This window comes from Onychostoma macrolepis, chromosome 09, assembly GCF_012432095.1.
Source record: "Onychostoma macrolepis isolate SWU-2019 chromosome 09, ASM1243209v1, whole genome shotgun sequence".
Taxonomy (NCBI): domain Eukaryota; kingdom Metazoa; phylum Chordata; class Actinopteri; order Cypriniformes; family Cyprinidae; genus Onychostoma; species Onychostoma macrolepis.
The window spans coordinates 27,296,072-27,319,347 of NC_081163.1; the positions used below are offsets into that span (position 1 = coordinate 27,296,072).

At 37.7% G+C, this 23,276-nt stretch overlaps 1 protein-coding gene across 1 annotated transcript in view; it reads right to left on the reverse strand.

The window, feature by feature from the left end:
* Positions 1-3,678: 3,678 nt before the first annotated feature.
* LOC131547300 (disintegrin and metalloproteinase domain-containing protein 23) overlaps positions 3,679-23,276 on the reverse strand; it is a 56,245-nt gene continuing 36,647 nt past the window's right edge. Inside the window, exons 21-26 of the mRNA XM_058787782.1 lie at positions 22,781-22,886; positions 18,731-18,850; positions 18,459-18,627; positions 18,218-18,329; positions 14,503-14,593; positions 3,679-7,232 (exon numbers count right to left, since the gene is read on the reverse strand). Of these exons, the coding sequence (XP_058643765.1) occupies positions 7,187-7,232; positions 14,503-14,593; positions 18,218-18,329; positions 18,459-18,627; positions 18,731-18,850; positions 22,781-22,886 (644 nt within the window). The 3' untranslated portion in view covers positions 3,679-7,186. The remainder of the gene's footprint in view (positions 7,233-14,502; positions 14,594-18,217; positions 18,330-18,458; positions 18,628-18,730; positions 18,851-22,780; positions 22,887-23,276) is intronic.

Sequence of the window (23,276 nt, forward strand, 5' to 3'; positions counted from 1 at the left end):
AGCCCTAAGGCCCACCTTACATTACAACTCTACCACACCAGATACAGACCTGGATGTCACAGCCTACTGAGGACTAGGGATGTAACGATATGAACATTCTTATCACGATTATAGTGACCAAAATGATCAAGGTTATCAGTATTATCACGGTATTGTTAAAATGTGCTGGAAATGTACTGACACATAAATCACTTCACCAAGTTTTATATTTAAAATCAACAAACAACAAATAAAATGACTTTTTGTTTGCATAATCACTAAAACAATAACAATTACCAATGATGTCCGGATTTTAAATGACAACATGATTGACAACAGTTTATCTAATAGGGCCTAGCATGTTCAAATATCTAATGTAAATGTTCAAATAAAGCTTTAAAAAAGTTTCATAAAAAGGTAAATCTCACATTTCATCCTTTAAAGAAAAGGGTAAAATCAAAATGATAATTGATTAATAAATGAGTAGGCCTATCTACGTATTTTATCTGCCCCATTAATAATTCTAGATAACTTATCTGAATTAGGCTATTAGTGCAGAATCCACATAAGCTTGTTTTTCCTCAACCGGCATACAAATTCGGTCCGTTTTTTGGACAGACAAAAACTGCTGCACACAAGCTGAATGTAAATGTAATTCTCTGTAAATCCACTCTCTGACACTAGGTGGCGCTTATTGAAAAGCTGAATTACAGCTGTTTTCCCGTAACCTCCGTGGACAAAGCAGCGTTGTGATTAAGAACACTTCTTTAGGTATTATATGGAGCATGGGCGTAACCACCATATACTTTGGTGACGTGTTCCCCCCAATTTTGGAAACATACCAATCTGTCCCCCCCAATAATAGGCCTATTATATTGTAATATGTGACATATGATATGCCCTCCTTTTATGAACCCTGGTTGTAGCCTAGTGGATCTGTTGTTATTTCCGATTTACTTTCAATTTAGGAAAAACAAGGGAAACAAAACTGTGACCACCCCCCCTCGATTGTACACTTGGTTGAGCCCGTAAACGCCGGCTTGCGGCATCGTTTGAAAAAACCGCTCAGTCCTTAAATGAAGGTAGGAGCTAAAAGAAAGAAGCAGGACGAACAGGCTGACATTCGCCGGTAATTGTCAGACGGTAAGCAAGTAGACACCTAAAAAGTAGTGCCATGGTCAAAAATACCGTGGCAATTTTTGAATAAATGTGAAAGAATATCACGTTTAAATGGCTCAGTATTATAGCTAGGTAGCTAGCATGATACCCTGAAAATAGGCTGAATAATGAACTGCTGGAGTCACAGACCAAGGAGTTCCCGCACTTCCCACTCCATTGATAAGCCTCTATTCATTCGTTGATGGCCTGGCCTGTTTGTTTTTACGATCTGATCCGCGACTGAACGGATTTAAGTTGACACATTGATTTGAATGGAAACCTATCTGATCCGGTGCCGTGGATTCGAAAGCTTAATTCTGGTGGGGGAAAAACTTTTAAAAGGGGTCCATTTACTCTGTAATAGTGTGTGTAGTTCTTTTTTTCCATCCCCCCCCGTGTGTCATGAGTGTGTGTGTGTGTGTGAGAGAGATGTTGACTGATGTTTTTAAAATTCACTTGGCACTTAACAGGCTTGGTAAAGTCAAAGCAAATAACACTCGCACCAATAAAAACAGAATATTCAATGCATCAAATTAAAATGATCATTAGGGTCAGTCATTGTTCTTCTAGTACAATAGTATCTCAAAACTATGTTCTAGATGAGCAAATCTTTATCAATATATGAAAATTGTGAATTGTGGGAAATGCACTTAAAAAAAAATATCTGGGGAAGGGCTCACATTTGGACCCCAATATCTATACCATGGTTACGCCCTTGATATGGAGCGTGTGTGTGTGTGTGTGTGTGAGAGAAAATGTGTGCGTTTTTGTATTAAATCCTGCGGGACTGTCTTCTTAATGTCACTCCCGCTGAATTTCTGACCATCACCGCCTGCTCCCGAAAACATTCTAATATCGAATATAATTTTCGCGAATCAGGGAGCCGCTATCAATCACATTGCAGGGGCGGACTGGCCATCGGGAGCACCGGGAGAATTCACTGCAGTCACTCCATCAGCGCGGTCACGCCATCTACGCCGAAAATTTTGTTGCGCGTCTACATGGCGTTGCGTGGTAGTGATGGCCGTGAAGCTTCCAAACTTTTGCAAATCTTTTTTTTTTTTTTTTAAAGAGTGGGTCGGATCACCTATCAAACTGAAGCCCAGTCTGGATAATAAGCTGATTAAAAACACATTATACAGGCACTTCTTATTTAATGGTAAAGTCATGGCAAATGCTATTTACATTGCTATATAGACATATTTTAAAAATTCATAAAAATATAAAATCAAATTGTTTTCTGCAAACTCCACCAGATTCTTGTTCTGCATCTCCTCAAGTACCACTGTGATGATTGTCATGTTGTTTTACTGTATCATTTTTTAATAATTGCATACCAAAGTCATGACAAATGTAATTTACATTGCTGTATGGACATATTTAAAAAAATTCATGAAGAAATAAAATCAAATTGTTTTCTGCAAACTCCACCAGATTCTTGTTCTGCATCTCCTCAAGTACCACTGTGATGATTTTATGTTGTTTTACTGTATCATTTTTTTAATAACTATATACACTATATAGTTCACCATGGTATTTGTAGTAAAACTCTGGTTATACAATTGGTAATCAGTCTGCAAAAAAAAAAAAAAACATGGTTACTTTTACCATAGGCCAATACCATGGTTAATTTTCCTTATAGCACAAAACATGACTCATGATAATGCAAAAACATGTTCAGTGTTAAGATTGTTTTTCTATAAAGAGATATTCAGGATGTAGCTATTATTGTACCAATTTTGACATTTAGGTAAGATAAAACAATAACATATTATTAATGTAATACTTAATTTTTCTAAAATAAAAGTATACTATGTGCAAACAAATTCTAATGATGTGGTTGTTTTGCAACAAGGAGATGTTGATGAAAAAAGTAAACATACACATAAGAGAGAGAGATGTCAGGGAAAATGAAGAGACTAAAAAGAAAAATGGAAGTTCAAGTGATAACCTTGAATTATTTTGGACGGCCTCAGCCTAGGGATTTAAACTTGATGATGATGGTCATACAAAAATATTGTCTGTGGTTTCAAATTTTGTTATGGGTTTATGGGATGGCCTGGATGAGTGTGAGATTTCTCGGCCTGAAATTTTGTCCCAGTCTGCCCCTGATTAGAGTTAACTATACAACAGTAACAATCACCCAATCTGAGTACAGCCACATCAGATTAACCTATTTTACACATGAATGAGGGAGTCATACAACACACTTAAAACCACCATCACAAAAAGTCTTGAAGAGAAAAATCCTCATTCACACCTTTTGGAAACAGATTTTTCAAATAAAAGATCCAAAAAGCTTCCTGCTTCTTTCTTATACATGTAATATCTTACCACATCTTATACTCTGTACTTTGAGAATTATTCAACTAACCTCAGTCTCCATTATTTGTAATCACCATCTTTAACCAAACATATTTACTGTTTTACTGAATCGATACATCTTATACAGCTATTCCTGTGTCAATAATTAACAATGATGAACTATTAAACCACCATGCAAAACATCCCAGGTTAAAAAAACATGAGAAACTACAGACAGAGGTGTAAAATAGTGTTGGTTTTATTGTTTACTTCGATGACTTTCGTACAGTTCAGAGTAACAGCAGCAGGTAAATGGAGGAACATTTAGGCTAATAAACAGTGCTGATGAAAAACAGAGAAAATATAAAAGGCGAGTGTCCAAAATTTTACCTGAAACTTTAAATGTGAAAGTAACCTGGGAATTATTGTAATTCTGCAAAATGAGTTGCTTTTTTACCAGAAGATAATACATTCAGTCCTTTTTATTAAAGGATAATAAGCAACAAAATGTTATTTTCCTGAAGCTCAGCATAACTATCATATCATGGCTAAAAAACAGGGTCAACTGTGATACATCAGTGTGGTATTTTACTGTTTTAACCCTTCGCTTTGTGCAACAAATTTGTTTGCATAGTAAATAAAAGTTTTGTAGCTGACATGCACAAACAGCACAGCACAGTCTCTGTAATATACATATTCCTATGGGGTCGGGCACTCATACTTCATACAGAGTAATAAGCCCACTATAGTAAATTCATGCAGCAAAGCAATCATTTCCAGTAGGGTTAGCAGCCTTGACAGCTGAGGGAGATGGATGATGAGAAAGGCCATATAATAAGGTCTGAATAATATGCCTCGAAAATCTAACCATCTGTACAATTACAATTGAGTGGTAAAGTTAAACAGATGAAACAAGGTAGGACTGATCAGGTTATTGCATGTGTTTCAGGTGATCAGTTATGATAACACTACCTCACCTCATCAGGGGAAACAATATCACAGTAAAGTGCTGTATATAACATCCCAAACTTACATTTTTACTTTAGATCTTTGGCTTAGAGTCACCGTCTCATTCAACGTGGGTGTTGAGGTACAGCTTCTATAGATGTGTTCACTCGTTGCCCCATGTCAGAGCAAAAGACCGATAAAATAACAGACAAATCAATGCACAGTATGCCAGATAGACACACACTATTAAACATACAGCATTTATATGAAATAAACATTGTTATATTAACATATTTTGAATAAACGTTTGCTAAAAATTCAAGTTTGGTCACAAACATTTGTAAAAATGGGCACTAAATGCGCTCCGTAAAAAAAACAAAGTACTAAGTATTTAATTAGAAAGAGTAAAATTATGTTATAAATTATATTAGAATTCACCTTAAAGAGGCAATTCACCCAAAAATGAAAATTTTGTCATCATTTACCCTTTTGACTTCTTCTAAAATTTTGTATGGTGTCCTGCACTTGACATATGGAAACACAAATTAAGAATTTGTTACCACAACATTAATTCACTCTCTTCTGACCACGACTGAACTAAATTAAAATGAGGGAACCAATTAATAAAATACGGCCACAAACTAATAAGTTTCCACAATATCTCATTTTGATTCCACATGTCAGGTGTGGTGCACCATCATTTTGCCAATATACACAGGACAGGTTATTAGGAAGACTGCAGTTATACCTCGAACCGTCAGCGCAGAGCCAAAGAACAATTAACGTGACTACCAATCCTCCTCATGCATGTAACATGCATTTTTACGCTTCAGCCTCTAGAGGGCCAAAACTTATTTAGTCTCAACCTCAGACGTCATCTAATATTGAATTGCACACTGGTCTGTTATTGTAGGGACACTGACTTTACATTTTCACGCCCCTACACATGACACTAAACAAAATGCACTGTGATCGTTTGCTTTACATGTCAATCAGACAATCTCTTTGGTGGTGCTTGGCCAATGAAAGCTGCTATGGAGTTCCGACCTTCTGCCGTCAATCTGAAGGTCATACTATTTGAGACAAAGGTTAGCCTACATTATTGCTGCGTTCCAAACTTCCAAATCAGCTTCTGAACAGTACTTTGGAGTGAGAACATTCATGGCCACCATATTGAAGGATCGTTCCAAACTGAAGTGCTCAAAACTGGCCACTTCAAAGGGCCCTTTGGAATGAAGGACACTTATGGACACTTGCTCCCATGATTCTTTACGCAGGTCTAATTGTGCAATGACAGCACCTCCTTAATTGGCAGGAAAAACACACCCCTGGAGGGTAAACCCTTCGAAAGGATTTGATCATAAGAATGAGCCCTTCAGTATGGAACTGTGTCTCATTTTGAAGCCTGCAACCTCTGGACACAACACTAAGTCCTAATGCTGTGACACGCAATAAAAAGTGTCCTTTCCATGTTAGTGTTTTTGTTCTAGCCAGCCATGACAGCAATACGTGACAGATTCTACTAACGTTTTTTTTATTTTTTATTTCTGTGACATTGCGGCTGGAGCAACAGCATACAAACTATGGCAAGGATAATCTCAGGTACTGATTATGTGCTTTAGTTACTTTTAAAAGTATTTAATGTTTGTTTAAATTAATGATGTCCGATTCTTGAACAATCATTCATTATTAACCATTTGAAATGATGCACAATATCAAAACGAATCAAACTTTAGTTCCAGGTTGAAGTAGCACACAAGAACCGTATGAGCCAGTTCAACTAAATGTTTTCTTTTTAATCAGTTCATTGAAATGAACTTTCCAAAAGAACTGGTTTGCTGAAATGATTTGGTTTTTCATTTAGTGTGAACTTTAATACTAAAAGAGACAGGATATTTTGCCTCTAATCTTGAAAATAAAAGGAAAATAAATCTATGTATTCTATTCAAACAAGCGCATTTTATAAAAAGATTGTACCAATCACTCATTATATATTTGGAATAATGGTAAATCAGTTTAATATTAGTTTAAAATAGATGTCATGTAGTGACATGTCATGTAGCCGTGTCGTGTCTGATGTATATACTATGGTAGTTTCGCTCTGCTTTTATTTAATTAATTTTTTTGGACATTACTAGACCTTGTCGTTATTCACATTCAGAGTATGGTGTAGAGTTGCCAAAATATTCTGCTTGACATCTTTAGTGTTCCACTGAAGAAAGAAAGTCACACCGTATTGGAAAAACATGAAAGTAGAAACTAATGACAGAATTTTCATTTTTGTATGAGCTATTCCAATAGATGTATCTGGTCATTTACAGTATATGTAGAATTAAATCTATCCCATAAATTCAACTCAACATGTCTCTCTAAGGCTAAGCCATGCAGCTATCAATTACTTCCGTCAAATAAGCAATCAAGAAATGAAGGGGATTGTGTGGGTAATATTTATGCTCTTCATAGTTTTTTATGCTGTATTCTGCTGAATATGGGCATTAGCCATGCAAAACCTTCAAACAGGTGCCAAGGCCAGGCTGTTGTGATGTCATGCTTCTGTAATGTAAGAATGATCTGATTGGCTGCTACGGTAGAGGGAGATATGTCAATAAAGATGGCTCAGTGAGAGACGGTGGAGTTTATAAAAGGGGGTGGAGCTACATAACTAAGGTATTGTTGGTTGAATTCTTTACTATTATGTGTGACATTTTCAAGTATAACTAATGCCAGAAAAGAGCAGCAAAGACAGCAGCCCAGCTGAATACAGAAGCTCTGGAGATCGGAGCGTTCCTTCTGTCCACTAGATGGCAGAAGCATTTGGATCGTATCCTCGCCGTTTGACGTTTCTTGTTGTTTGGAAGAAGAGGAAAGAGAAAAGTTATTGGGAAACAAAACACAAATCATCATAACTGAGACTCTGTTTCAGCTCCACGGCATTCAAATAAGAGAAATTAAATTCTACAATCTAACATATTATCTACACATGCTCTGCAATGGCTATAATGGGTTGCTTATGTACTGAAGTTGTTTACACATTGTGGAACTGAAGCAGAGCGATCTTCACTACAAAGAACAGCTCTGTCGCCATGCCTTACATCAGCGGACAAGGACAAGGGCAATTGACTGGCAATGGGCTATTTCAATGGAAATGGACTGCTTCAAAAAGAACAGACCAAACTCAGTGAACATCTATTGATGGGGTGTAGGTCTTAAGGGCATTCACACTGACAGCAATTTAAGCTGTTGAGCAATTTAATTCATGAGACTTGAAAATTTTAAGAGGCATGAGTAATGATATAACAAGTGTCCAAGATAAAGAAAAGACACCACACCAATGCAACATCACTCGCCAAGATGGCACAACTATAACTATATACAGTGGTGTGAAAAAGTATTGGCCCCCTTCCTGATCTTTTATTTTTTTGCATGTTTGACACACTTTAATGTTTCAGATCATCAAACTAATTTAAATATTAATCAAAGATAACACAAGTAAACACAACATGTAGTTTTTAAATGATGTTTTTTATTATGAAGGGAAAACTAAATCCAAACCCACATGACCCTGTGTGAAAAAGTGCTTGCCCCCTAAACCTAATGCCACAGCATCTCAATAGGATTCAGGTCAGGACTTTGACTAGGCCACTCCAAAGTCTTCATTTTGTTTTTCTTCAGCCATTCAGAGGTGGACTTGCTGCTGTGTTTTGGACCATTGTCCTGCTGCAGAAACCAAGTTCGCTTCAGCTTGAGGTCACGAACAGATGGCCGGACATTCTCCTTCAGGATTTTCTGATAGAGTGCAGAATTCATGGTTCCATCAATTATGGCAAGTCATCCAGGTTCTGAAGCTGCAAAGCAGCCTCAGACCATCACACTACCACCACCATGTTTGACTGTTGGTATGATGTTCTTTTTATGAAATGCTGTGTTGGTTTTACACCAGATGTAACGAGACACACACCTTCCAAAAAGTTCAACTTTTGTCGCATCAGTCCACAGAATATTTTCCCAAAAGTCTTGGGGATAATCAAGATATTTTTTGGCAAATGTGAGATGAGCCTTTGTGTTCTTTTTGGTCAGCAATGGCTTTTGCCTTGGAAATCTCCCATGGATGCTTTTTTTGCCCAGTCTCTTTCTTATTGTTGAATCATGAACACTGACCTTAATTGAGGCAAGTGAGGCCTGCAGTTCTTTGGATGTTGTTCTGGGTTCTTTTATGACCTCCTGGATGAGTCGTCTTTGTGCTCTTGGAGTAATTTTGGTAGGCCGGCCACTCCTGGGAAGGTTCACCACTGTTCCAAGTTTTCTCCATTTGTGGATAATGGCTCTGACCATGGTTTGCTGGAGTCCCAAAGCCTTAGAAATGGCTTTATAACCCTTTCCAGACTGATACATGTAAACTATTTTGTTTCTCATCTGTTTATGAATTTCTTAAGATTGCGGAATGACGTGTTGCTCTTTAAACATGCTTCACTTCGTCAGACAGGTTCTTTTTAAGTGATTTCTTGATTCAACAGGTCTGGCAGTAATCAGGCCTGGGTTTGGCTAGTGAAATTTAACTCAGCTTTCTAAAATAATGTGGTTAATCACAGTTCTTTCATGATTTAATAGGAGGGGGCAATTTTTCACGTAGGGCCAGGAAGGTTTGGACAGCTTTTTTCCCTTAATAAATGAAATCATCATTTAAAAACTGCATTTTGTATTTACTTGCATTATCTTTGTGTAAAATTAAAATTAGTTTGATGATCTGAATCTTTTAAGTGTGACAAATATGCAAAAAATTAAAAAATCAGGAAAGGGGCCAACACTTTTTCATACCACTGTAGGTTATATGTTTGGATACCTGTCTTATGTGTATATGCCAATGTTTGTTTAAATATGTTTGTGTAGCACCTTGGTACTTTGAGGTATGACAGTTCGTTCCTTTTGTGACGGTAAGGAACTACGATACCCAAAATGCAACGTGTTAATTTTGGGAGGAGTCAGTTAAACAGTTACGCTGAGTGAAATGGAGATAAAATTGAACACAGGTGTGTGGAAGGAGAGAGGAGAGTGCCCTTGTTTGCTGTACAGATCTTTACGTTGAAAGTGAGTTTTCGTTATTAAGAGTAAGAAGTTGGAGTTTGTAGATGTTAATGAAGTGTAAAATGAAACGAAATAATTGAAGATTCTGAGAGATGAAAGTTGCATTGCTACGTTGAAGAGGAGTTCTGGATTCAATGTTCCTGCAAGCTGCTCCTTTCTCCAAGCGGAATCTTCTGAAATAAAGCCGAAATCGAGGAAACTACCAGATTCAAAATCATCGTGTTCAAAAAGGTTGCTGTTGTTGGCTGCACAGAGGACGAGTTCGGAGGTTGCTGCACCACTCGTTAATTGGCTGTGTGAAACGGCACTGGATCGGAATGCGGTACTGTGAGTTTGGAGTATCTTGGTTGGAAAACAACCTCATTGACTATGCTTGGTCTTCAGGTAGGCCTTGATCCATTCATTCAGCTAACTCAACGAAGATAATTACTCATCAGTAACTTTCAGAAAAGATGGGCTTAGTGGAACTTTCAAAACAAACTCTCCTACACGCTCTCAAACAAGCTCTCATACACGCTTTTGTACATGAACTGAACTCATACTCATTTACACATTTATTTCTTTTTGAACCTTACATGTAAGAGAATTTCCATCACCATCATGTTTGGTTTTGATGAATCGATGCATGAATTACTGTGTCTAAAGCTTTGACTTTAAAGTTGAGATCTAAGTTTGTATTGATACTTTGCATTGTTTATGATATGCTGAATGATTCATGAGATGACCTAAATTCAGTGGTTTAATTGTGATTGTTGGTATGTTTTGAATAAGTCAAGTACCTTAAAGTTCAAGTCCCATTATTAGATTAAAACGAAAAGAAAAGACAGTTGAAATTGTAAGAGTGTGTTGTGTTTTGTGACTGAGTAACAGGGGAGGGCTGGTCTCACTACGTCACACTTTGTATGTCTCCACATATGGCGGAATAACAACAAAATTCACTGGACTTGATTTTAATTTAGTTTTAAATTTAGTGACTCCAAAATATTACGTGCTGTAATTATCAAGTAAAAACTGTTGGTGTATTGCTTATTGTTATTTAATATCACTTATATTAATGCTTTAACATTAACTAATGGAAATTTAAGTGATTAAACATTTTCCTCACACTTTGAATACTGTCAGGAATATGGACCTGTTTTGTGTTTTCTCCCATGGGTTACACTTTATTTTGATAGTCTACTTTAGACATTCTACTAACTATAAGTAACTTTGTAACTACATGTCAACTACATGTCAACTAATTCTCATTAATTTGCAACTACGTGTCTACTAACTCTCAGAGTAGACTTTTAGGGTATGTTTAGGGTTTGTAGAGTAAGTTGACATATACTTGCAAAGTTTCTGATAGTCAGTATGTTGTATGTTGTGGACCCATCAAAATAATGTGTTAGAAGATATTAAACAGACAGCCTACTAATACTGTAATAACTGCTAGTTTACATGTAGTTACGTACTGTTAGTAGAATGTCTAAAGTGGACTATCGAAATAAATTGTTACCCTCCCATGTGCGTTGCCCAGTTTTTCCCTCTCGTTGATTAGTCATATAATAATAATAATAATAATAATAATAATAACTCCCATTTATATAGCGCTTTTCTAAGCACTCAAAGCGCTTTACATTGTCAGGGGGTATCTCCTCATCCACCACCAGTGTGCAGCATCCACTTGGATGATGCAACGGCAGCCATAGTGCGCCAGAACGCCCACCACACACCAGCTTACTGGTGGAGAGGAGACAGAGTGATGAAGCCAATCAGCAGATATGGGGATGGTTAGGAGGCCATGATGGTCAGAGGCCAATAGGCGAATTTGGCCAGGATGCCGAGGTCACACCTCTACTCTTTTCGAAAGACATCCTTGGATTTTTAATGACCACAGAGAGTCAGGACCTCGGTTTAACGTCTCATCCGAAGGACGGTGCTTTTTACAGTACAGTGTCCCCATCACTATACTGGGGCGCTAGGACCAACACAGAACACAGGGTGAGCACCCCCTGCTGGTCTCACTAGTACCTCTTCCAGCAGCAACCTAGTTTTCTCAGGAGGTCTCCCATCCTGGTACTGACCAGGCTCAACCCTGCTTAGCTTCAGTGGGTAACCAGTCTTGGGCTACAGGGTGACATGGCTGCCGGTTATGATTCACCTGTGTCCCGTTAATTACCCTCATTACCCCATACATTTAAGTTCCAGTCTGTGCAATCTGTCTTTGTCAGGTATTGTTCGTCTCCAGATGGTGTCTCCTGCCTGCCCTGTGTTTATTAAAGACTTTTATTCCTGCAACTACTACGTCTCCGTGTTCCTCGCTTCCTCTCAGGACCACAGTGACAAATACATGTGAGTGCACACATTGCAATAACCATTATGCTGTTTTTAAATATAGGTTTTTAAGTGTTTTTTTTTTTTTTTTTGGTTGCACCGCATTACATTTTACAACATGAGCTATCCTTGCCTTGTCATAAAAAAGGATAAATGATCTGATATTTTACCAGACTTACTGACACCGAACAGTCATGAGAGTCTGCAAGGGTCCTCGCTGATATCATTTCCTATTTATTTATTTATTTTTCCCTGCATGTAGGTTTTACTGTTATGATGGGGTAGATAATTAAGTTGTTTTTTTTGTTTGTTTGTTTTTTTATAACAGAACAGTTGCTGGCTTTTTTCTTTTTTTTTTTACTCATGCCAAAAATTAGAATTAAAAACATGCTCATCATAGAAATGTCTATTTAAGTCAATGTATGTATGAATTGCATTCATGGTATTTTTGAATATATTTGCAGATCTGGACAAACAAATGAGCCCATGTCATAGACCCAACTATCAAAGGGAGTAAATCGAACATGATCCACCTCTGATACAGTCAACGCAGAAACATCTATAAGCTTTACTGCAAATTGACAACCTCCAGTGAACAGTGAACCGCTGTCAGTGTGAACGACCCTTCAGATGACATCATTGATTATGAAATGATGCATTTCCTGCACACCCCCATGCAGATGGGATAACTGTGTGAGAGAGTGAAATGCCAGCATTTCTGGACGTGGTCATGCAGACCAGTGCCAGTGAGAGCTGTCTGTACCAGGTGTGTTTGCCAGCCAGCACCTCCGCAAGGAAACAGGAAGTGAAGAGCACATGTCATGTCACAAAGGCCTCTTGACTTTACACAGGACTGAAAGAGATCGGAAGGGTTATGATGGTGTCTCGCCACACTCCTCTGTTACTTACGCCAACACATTTACTCGCTTAAAGAAATGGTGCACTCAAAAAAGAAAATTCAGTCATAATTTACTCATCCTACAAACCTGGATAACTTTCTTTTTGCAAGTCAAGCAATAATGATCCAAAACTCAAATTCTGAAACTGCAAATATTAAGTCTGATTTAGAATTTTGTCAACATAGTGCAAACTGTCCCTCCAGTTACTTTCACGTCTGACAGCTATTTGAATCCGGTCTGACTGAAATGTGACCCAATGTCACATTGGATGCATCTCAATCATAAGGTAAAGGATTGTAATCAAATCACTAAACGGTTCTACACAATTTTCACTGCGTAAGAGCATTCTGGCATTCTGCTAGACATCTGCTTGTGCTTCACAGATGAAAAAGTTTGGAACAACAAGAGGGTGAGTAAATGCTGACAGGATTTTCATTTTGGGGTGACAAAGCCCTTTAAAACAGTTAATCTATATTAGATACCGCATTAGACTGTTCCAGACACCTCCAAGCGTCCACTGTCTTGAAACGGTCAACATTTCAGATGCTGTTCATCAGTCACATAAAAAAGCAATTTTCGAAAATGGCACAGGATCCCTTGTGAAAAAGTCCATATATTTGTATTGAATGTGCACTTTAGTGTACTTCAAATCCTAAAAATATATTTGTAAAATACTGTATTTGCAGATAATATAATATTCATGAAATAAAAGGCCTATTTCTCTATAATCTTTTAAAAAATGCAGTCAAATTAAAAGTACATTTTAAATAATTGTTTTAATAATATTTTGTCATGCTTTAAAGTACACTTGTTTTAATGCCTGTTATAAACATAATTTAATCATTACATCAAAAGTAAATTTTAAATGTACTAATCATTACAAATGTGTAATTACAATACGCGTTTAAATTCTTTACATAGAAGTTTCAATAGAAATTACATCAAAGTACATTTTAGTTTACCATAAATTATTATCAGTATATTCAGCAGTACTTTAACTATATATATATTACACGATAACAGAAGTAATAATGTACTCAAGTGGGTGAAAAAAGGTAAAGCTAATTGTATTTAATATGAATTAAAACTTTTTAAATTAATTTAATTGCAATTAACATGCTATTAAGTGTCGGTAAACACTGCATTTGCAGTAAAGTGTAATTTTATAGTATATTTATTTTCATATATTCTTATATTTATTTCAGTTGTTATGCATATGATTAATTCAGTAATTACTAGGTTGCAGACTCACAAGTTTAAACACTGGCTTTGACTGTACCAATGTGGAGGATGCTTATGTATAGCAGCCTATACGAACAGCTGCTAATGCGGAATATAGTTGTATGACTGATTGTGTAAAATGAGTTGTTGTTATGTTTAAGTCCATAAATTACTGCAGTAGAATACTGTGGCTGAAATTACCAGTACATTTAATTGCACAGACCATTGAATACAATTCACTAAACTATTGTCTGAACGTTTTAAAGCTGTTAGCTTCAGTTGATTCTAAACTATCTATTCCCAAACATTTTCTGCACCATGTAGATTCAGCCTCTCTGGCTTATGTCTGTGAGGCTTGCGGCTGGTGAATGACAACTGAGGTTGTGTGTGTCATTTTGACATGCAGGTCAGGATTTCAGCTGGGCCCTTTAAGCTGGTTTGAGGTTCTGCTGCAGTGACTCTTGCAGACCAGTATTGTAGAGCGTTTCTGCGCTGGTACAGTGTCTGCAGCAGAAACCCAGACCGTGGCGAGTGTAAGCTGCAGGTAAAGTGTTGCCTGTAGTTAAAGCGAAGAGACATGCAGACCGGTGCTTACTTAAACCCCCAGCCTGTCCCACCCAGGACTATAGCTGCCACCAGGATGGCCCCTGCGATCGACCCTATGATGAGATTGGTAGCACTAGGACCTGTTTGGGCAAGTGTGGGAAAATGGGACATGAGCTTTGATTCACTAGAACTCAAAATTTCTGTTCCAGCAAAGCCAATAGTGTCTTTACAAGATCTAGCATTTTTATGCCACCTTTAAAAGTTTGAAATTACCATACTGGCATTCAGCCTGCATGTGAAAACAAAGTAATAAACTTTGATTGATCACTTCACATGCTGGCCAAAAAATCTCATCCTGTCTAAGCCAATATGAGATGGAAAAAGTTACCCGAAATGAGTTCTGGATTGCACCAAATTGTTAAAGAAGTTATAAAAGTTCAATACAGAGATTAAGGCAAAAAAAAATAAAAAAATAATTATAATAATAATCTACAATGATATACTCACGTTTTCATCCTCCCTTTGTGATTTTAGGAACTGTGTATTAACTATTATATTTGAAATAAAGTTTCACTGCAGTGGACAAAAAACAGCTAAAATTAACAATTATATTAATAAGTTGTTTTTTGTTTGTTTGTTTTTTTAAAGAAATTAATACTTTATTCAGGAATGCTGCTTTAAATTGATCAAATGTGACAGTAAAGACATTGTTCACACCAAAGATAATAACTAGAACTAGAAAATTGTAATAATCGATTAGAATACTAAACTAATAATTCGATTAGAATACTAAAGTCCACACATTTCCATGATAAAACAATATTGCTGAAATCAATTTAAACGAGCTCAAGCTCTTGAGCATTTAAAACAAAACTGCAGCACACTCTTATAATAAACAGAGCATTGTCATCCATTGCGCACGCTAATATTGTTATCATTATAGTTAGTGTTCTTGGTGCGACTGGGCCTTTACAAAAGATTTCAATTTCAAATAAATGCTTCTTCTATTGAGCTGTCTATTCATCAGAAAATCATGAAAAATGTATCATGGTTTACAAAAAAAGAAATAAATTAAGTAGGACAACTGCTTCCAACATTGATCTGAAATGTTTCATGAGCAGCAAATCAGCATACCTGGTCTCATGATGAAAATGTACCTCTTGGTAATTTTTCGCAAAACGCGAAATACGTACTGCCATGTACGTTTCTTAACATATTTGATGTGAAACGTCCACTGGGTGCCGGTAAAAAGGAGTGTTCAGTTTTTTCCCTGGAACAGATGAACATGCAGTGGGGAAAAAAATTATTTGATCCCCTGCTGATTTTGTACATTTGCCCACTGACAAAGAAATGATTAATGGTAGGTTTATTTGAACAGTGAGAGACAGAAGAACAACAAAAATCCAGAAAATGCATTTAAAAGAAGTTATAAATTGATTTGCATTTTAATGAGTCAAATAATTATTTGATCCCCTATCAATGAGTAAGATTTCTGGCTCCCAGCTGTCTTTTAAACAGGTAAGGAGCTGAGATTAGGAGCACTCTCTTAAAGAGAGTGCTCCTAATCTCAGTTTGTTACCTGTATAAAAGACACCTGTCCACAGAAGCAATCAATCAATCAGATTCCAAACTCTCCACCATGGCCAAGACCAAAGAGCTGTCCAAGGATGTCAGGGACAAGACTGTAGACCTACACAAGGCTGGAATGGGCTACAAGACCATCGCCAAACAGCTTGGTGAGAAGGTGACCACAGTTGGTGCGATTATTCGCAAATGGAAGAAACGCATAATAACTGTCAATCTCCCTCGGTCTGGGGCTCCATGCAAGATCTCACCTCGTGGAGTTTCAATGATCATGAGAACGGTGAGGAATCAGCCCAGAACTTCACGGGAGGATCTTGTCAATGATCTCAAGGCAGATGGGACCATAGTCACCAAGAAAACAATTGGTAACACACTACGCCGTGAAGGACTGAAATCCTGCAGCGCTCGCAAGGTCCCCCTGCTCAAGAAAGCACATGTACAGCCCGTCTGAAGTTTGCCAATGATTCAGAGGAGAACTGGGTGAAAGTGTTGTGGTCAGATGAGACCAAAATCGAACTCTTTGGCATCAACTCAACTCGCCGTGTTTGAAGGAGGAGGAATGCTGCCTGACCCCAAGAACACCATCCCCACTGTCAAACATAGAGGTGGAAATATTATGCTTTGGGGGTGTTTTTCTGCTAAGAGGACAGGACAACTGCACCGCATCAAAGGGACGATGGATGGGGCCATGTACCGCCAGGGCATTAAAGCCAGCCAGGGTCGTGGATTGGTATTCCAGCATGACAATCACCCAAAACACACAGCCAAGGCAACAAAGGAGTGACTCAAGAAGAAGCACATTAAAGTCCTGGAGTGGCCTAGCCAGTCTCCAGACCTTAATCCCATAGAAAATCTGTGGAGGGAGACTGTTCGACTTGCCAAACGTCGGCCTCGAAACCTTAATGACTTGGAGAGGATCTGAAAAGAGGAGTGGGACAAAATCCCTCCTGAGATTTGTGCAAACCTGGAGGCCAACTACAAGAAACGTCTGACCTCTGTGATTGCCAACAAAGGTTTTGCCACCAAGTACTAAGTCATGTTTTGCAAAGGGGTCAAATACTTATTTGACTCATTAAAATGTAATCCAATTTATAACTTTTTTGAAATGCGTTTTTCTGGATTTTTGTTGTTGTTATTCTGTCTCTCACTGTTCAAATAAACCTACCATTAAAATTATAGACCGATCATTTCTTTGTCACTGGGCAAACGTACAAAATTAGCAGGGGATCAAATAATTTCCCCCACTGTACCTATGGTACATTTTATGTGACATGGTTTTGTATGCGTCACCTCAGTTCTGAGTTGAAATGTCCACTGAGTGGCGCTATAAGTCTAATGCTCTGTGACGTTTTAAAATAGTGTGCCATTTGCACTATACCAAAACCTACCCAATAGTATGAACAAAAGCAAGTGTGACGTAAAAACGCAATTGCAAGCATGCCGGTTTGTTTTTCGAGCTGTCATCTTTCAGCTCTTTCATCGTGAGTCATGTTTGTGTTTGTACCCAAGGATTCCGCATCCTAAGTCCAATTCCGTGCCGGCTGAGCTACAGAGCAAGCTTGTTATGTCCAGAAAATGAAACACATGGAGCTGTAATCATAACTGTGCACAAAAACGATTAAAAAAGCTCGCTGTTTTACTGCCTCTAGTGTTCATTTCTGTTGGAAACTGCAGTGATATGTAGGCTACTTATTGATACGTATTTTGTGTGTTGCGAAAAAGTACCCAGAGGTATGTTTTTGTTATGAGACCAGGTTGCAACCAGCATATTAGAATGATTTCTGAAGGATCATGTGACCCTGAAGACGGGAGTAATGCTGCTGAAAATCCAGCTTTGATCACAGGAACAAATTGCATTTTAAATTATATTCAAATAGAAAACATTAATTTTAAATTATATTAGTTTTTACTTTATTTTGACCAATTACACGCAGCCTTGGTGAGCATAAGAGACTTCTTTCAAAAGATAAAAATCCTACCACCCCAAACTTCTGAACGTCTGAGCCTCATTCATGAAGCGTGTATATAATGAATGTGTGTGTAAGTCATTCACAAAAATCCATTCCAAATATCAAGAGATTTCACCATGATTTAAACTGAAATCTCTTCTGGTGTTTTATGAAGAAGCTCCACTCTGTATGTGTTTGTATCTGCGTTAGTGTCAGAGCAAAGCCACAAACCCTTGGGTCCCTCATCTTCAGCAGGGGGCGGTACTTTTGGAGGGTCAGGCATACTGCAATCTGTCCCCGCCCACGTTGTGTCACATGTACATGTTGCCTCATTACTGCACACCTGTTTAAATTTAAAATGGCCAAAAAATACTTATCATAATAGTATAATGAGAAATAGATGCTCATACAGAATAAGCGAGTAAACTTCGATATGGCATGTATTCAGTGTGTGCAGTCAGGTTTGTCTCACCCCGTGACTGGAACAGACGTGTCCGTTGGGTCCGGTGGGACAGGAGCTCAGGTTCAGATACTGAATAGGGAGACACTTCCTGTCCAGACACATCATAGACGGACCACATGGAGTTCCATCCTCGACATACCCGAGATCAGTCTGATCATCCAGCAAGACGTGACCACCGCTGAGAAAACAGTGTGGGTGTGTGTTCAGATCGGAGCCATGTGATACTGCCAGCATATCATACATGATAATCAGCATTATAAATTTGTCTCTGTGTGTCTCACCTGCAGTCGATCAGTCTGCCTTGATGGTTGAAATTTGTAGGAGTGACTTCTCCTTTTATAGTTCCAATCCGTGGGATTCTGCCAGTGTTAGTGCACAGCAGATATCCACAAAACACATCACTGCAATAGAGACAGCACAAAAATCACAGTGACTCCAGAACATCCCCAGCGGCCACAAGAGCGTGCTACAGGGTCTGTGAAAAATTAGATTTAAGAATGAAATTTTAGTTCACCCAAAAATAAAAATTAGCCTGTGATGTACTCACCCTCGAGGCATCCTAGATGTATATGACTTTCTTCTTTCAGACAAATCCAATCAGAGTTATATTAAAAATTGCCCTGGCCCCTCCAAGCCTTACAATGGGGGTAAGTGGGTGCTTTTTGTCAACAGTCCGGAAGACGTGAAATAAAGTGGGTGCATCCGTAATAAAACATGCCTCATACGGCTCCGGGGGTGAATAAAGGCCTCCTGTAGTGAATCCATGCGTTTTTGTAAAAAAAAAAACATCCATATTTCAAACATAATAAACACTTTTTTCTCACTTCTACTGACTGTCGTACGCGGAAGCCGTGCAGGCGGATGTCAACAGTCCAGAAGACGTGAAATAAAGTGCGCGCATCCATAATAAAACATGCCTCATATGGCTCCGGGGGGTGAATAAAGGCCTCCTGTACCGTGTAAATCCATGCATTTTTGTAAGTAGATTTCAAACGTAATAAACACTTTTTTTCTCACTTCTGCTGACTGCAGTGTTGGGCACGTTACTTTAAAAAAGTAATTAGTTATAGTTACTAGTTACTTCTCACAAATAGTAACTGAGTTAGTAACTGAGTTACATCATTATAAAAGTAACTAATTACCAGGGAAAGTAACTATTGTGTTACTTTTTAAAAAAATGTCAAATGTCAAATTTGGGTGCCCCTAATATTAAATATGTTACATTAATGAAATGGACACTAAAATGAATAAATTATTATTATAAAACATTGTACATTAATCTACACTATGTATCTACTGACACTTAGTATCAGTCAGTCAAGCATTATAATATAATATTATGATAATTTAATATTATATGATGATAGAATTTTAGTAATTAGAATAACCAAGTATGAATGCATATTTGTCATCAGTATAAAACGCCCAAAGGATTAATGAGCCGCTGGGTTCATGAATATTAATCACGTTGTCTGCATTCGCTCAAAATGATTTGTTGAAATCAAAACAGGGACGATAATAGGTGAGCGCCAGCCAATGAGATCGTTTGCGCATTAGCTCCGCCCACTACCAGAGAACCCGGCAGTTCTTAAAAGCTGAAGAATTCCAAAGGAACTCCGTTATTTTGACAGGAAAATACAACAAAGAATATCGTTTACATGTAGTGCGTCACTTCTGCATGTTATGAAAGACTCTCTTGCTCTGTATCCTTGTTTGTGTTCGTGTCCGTGAGAGAGAGCGACGGCGAGCCGTGCGCCTTCACACTAGAGTTTATGGTACGTCAAATACAGCTACACTGCGCATCCATTCAGATGAACTGAAAAATTTAATTCTAATAATATAATATAGTAACGCCACATTTTATTGTCAGTAACGGTAACGGCGTTGTAATGGGGGAAACAGTAATTTGTTTGATTACTCGTTACTGAAAAAAATAACGCCGTTAGTAACGCCGTTTATTTATAACGCTGTTATTCCCATCACTGGCTGACTGTCATATGTAAAAGCCGTTCTGGGGGATGACATAGGACGTATGCGTCGTGCGCACCTCTGACATATGCTAGACTCGCAAGTTTGTTTACAGGAGCAAAGGAAGCAAAGTTTCCTTACTTTAGTAAAGGAAAACTAGTCTCCTCTTGGCTTATATCGAAATCCTCTGACATTTTTCTTTACAAATCCTCGTTTTGTGCTTCTAATTCGTGACCGGCGTTTTGTTTTGTTTTCTCTCTGCGACCGTCACTAATCACGCAATGCTGACGTCCTACGTCATCCGCCCGCAATGGCTTCTGCATAAGACAGTCAGTGGAAGTGAGAAAAAAGTGTTTATTACATTCAAAATATGGATATTTTTCTTACAAAAACGCATGGATTCGCTACAGGAGGCCTTTATTTACCCCCTGGAGCTGTGTGAGGCACGTTTTATTATGGATGCGCAAGCTTTATTTCACGTCTTCTGGATTGTTGACAAAAAGCACCCGCTTAACCTCATTGTAAGGCTTGGAGGGGCCAGGACAATTTTTAATATAACTCCGATTGGATTCGTCTGAAAGAATAAAGTCATATACACCTAGGATGCTTTGAGGGTGAGTAAAACACAGGCTAATTTTCATTTTTGGGTGAACTAACCCTTTAACACAATAATTTTAACACATTCACAATATTTGATAATACTGTTTGATTCTGCTTCCTAAAGACTGTCTAACCTGAACAACACATCAGTTGATTTTATTATAATGACAATGCTAGCTTTTACCAGAAAGAAAGAAATATGCATATAATAGTGTTAACAAATACAAAAAAGATGTTTGTGTTTCCATAAAAATAGATATTACCAATCATGTTATCCATACTTGGTTTCAGTTTTCTATAGCACAAATAAATCAATTTAAAATACAAAGTAGATATTTTTAGTAACATAATATCTTCCCCTTTTTCAAAAGTAAAGTGTAACAACAAACATCTTAAATTATGCATGAAACCTGTCAAGAATGAATGTTAAAACATTTTACGATGATCATAAAATATTTAAGCTGTTTGTCTTTCTTCTGCACGAGAAGTGCTCATCAGTTCAACACAAAATATATGAAATGTACAAACAGAAAGAATGATTGTCATTTAAAGGGATCGTTCAACCAAAAATGAAAATTCTGTCATTAATTACTCACCCTCATGTCATTCCAAACCTGTAAGACCTTCGTTCATCTTCAGAACACAAATTAAGAAAGCTGAGAAAGAAAGTTAGTAAGGACATAATTAAAATAGTCCATGTGACATCAATGGTTCAACTATAATGTTATGAAGCTTTGTTGAATAAAGTTATTTTTGTTTTCTTTGCGCACAAAAAGTATTCTAGTAGCTTAGTTTTAATGATGTCCTTACTAACTTTCCGGGCCTTGAACGTGGTAGTTTGTCTATGCAGGATCAGAAAGCTCTCGGATTTCATCAAAAATATCTTAATTTGTGTTCCAAAGATGAAGATGAATGAAGGTCTTCATGAGGGTGAGTAATTAATGACAGAATTTTCATTTTTGGGTGAACTATCCCTTTAAAATGAAAGTGAATAAATATGCACCGTGATCTGTAGAGTTTTGTAGCATTAGCATCTGATAGCATCACTTCAAAGTCTAAGTCCCATTTTATTACTAGTTGTACTTAGCAGTACACTGTACACATGTCTGTCTGTTTTGTGTTTCCATTGTGTTTTGCTTTGCTCTCTGTGACCTAGTTTGCCTGAGTTCTGATTAGTTCATTTGGTTCCAACTGTGTTGTTAATTATCTCATTGGTTCCTTTGTTTGGTCCCTGCTTATAAGTCCTCAGTTTTCCCTCTGTGTTTGTCGGTTCTTGTTTATGGTAAAGTGTGTGTTATTCCCTGCATGTGAGTTCTTTTGTTATTAAATCTTGCTCTTACGTTCATCTGCATCTTCATGAGCTTATTCCTACACACACCCATGACATTCACAGATTCCAAATGGAAATGTAGCACGTGTTACAAAGCTAAAGTTTTAAAAAGGTCTCAGGCATTGGTTTAAGCTCTAATTTGTATTTGCTGCCATTTCAACCAGTAACCATAAGTAATACAATTTTCGTCTGTTTGTGCTGCAGAAATGAACTATACTTCATTGCAGCTCGAGGAGAGATGTGCCATTACTTGTCAAAGCAATCAGATGATTCTTTTCCTGGTAAAAAAGGGTGAAAAATCCACTAGAACATGATACATATCTAGATCAGAATATCATAGTGACTGGTGGGATCATTTTGACTTGGGCCTGTAAGCAACCGCCCACAGTGCCCTAGCATTATAGTGTTGAGTTTTGCATGCTTTGTAACTCACTGCTTACTGCACTGGATCCATTTGTCTCCGTCTTGGCCACAGTTGCCCTTCTCTGAGCCCTCTGTGTTCAGCTTCTCATAACAGAACTTCTCCGAACTCGCAGCGTCTGAATGAAAACAGACAAAAAGACTGAAAGTGGGAATCAAAGGTGAGACCTAAGGATATATACATTAGCTTAACTACTGGTAGTTTACAGTATTCACTTCATTTTTAATATGAGAGTGGGTGTGGTCATTTGTAACTTGAATGTGTGAGGCTTCAGGTGTCAATCGCTTCCAGTTATGTTAGCTGTACGGAAATAGTCCTTTATGCCATTTGATGCTGCAAAGTGGTATTTGTTACATTAATTCATTATCAAACTCATAAACATACTGGTTTGTAGTGCAAATAGTTTTACTGCACTGTTATTCTTCTTCTAGTCATCAACCTGTAGCGGCTAATGAAACTGAAATGGTGATGAAACAAAAATTAGATGGAGAACAAAGTTTATTTAAAC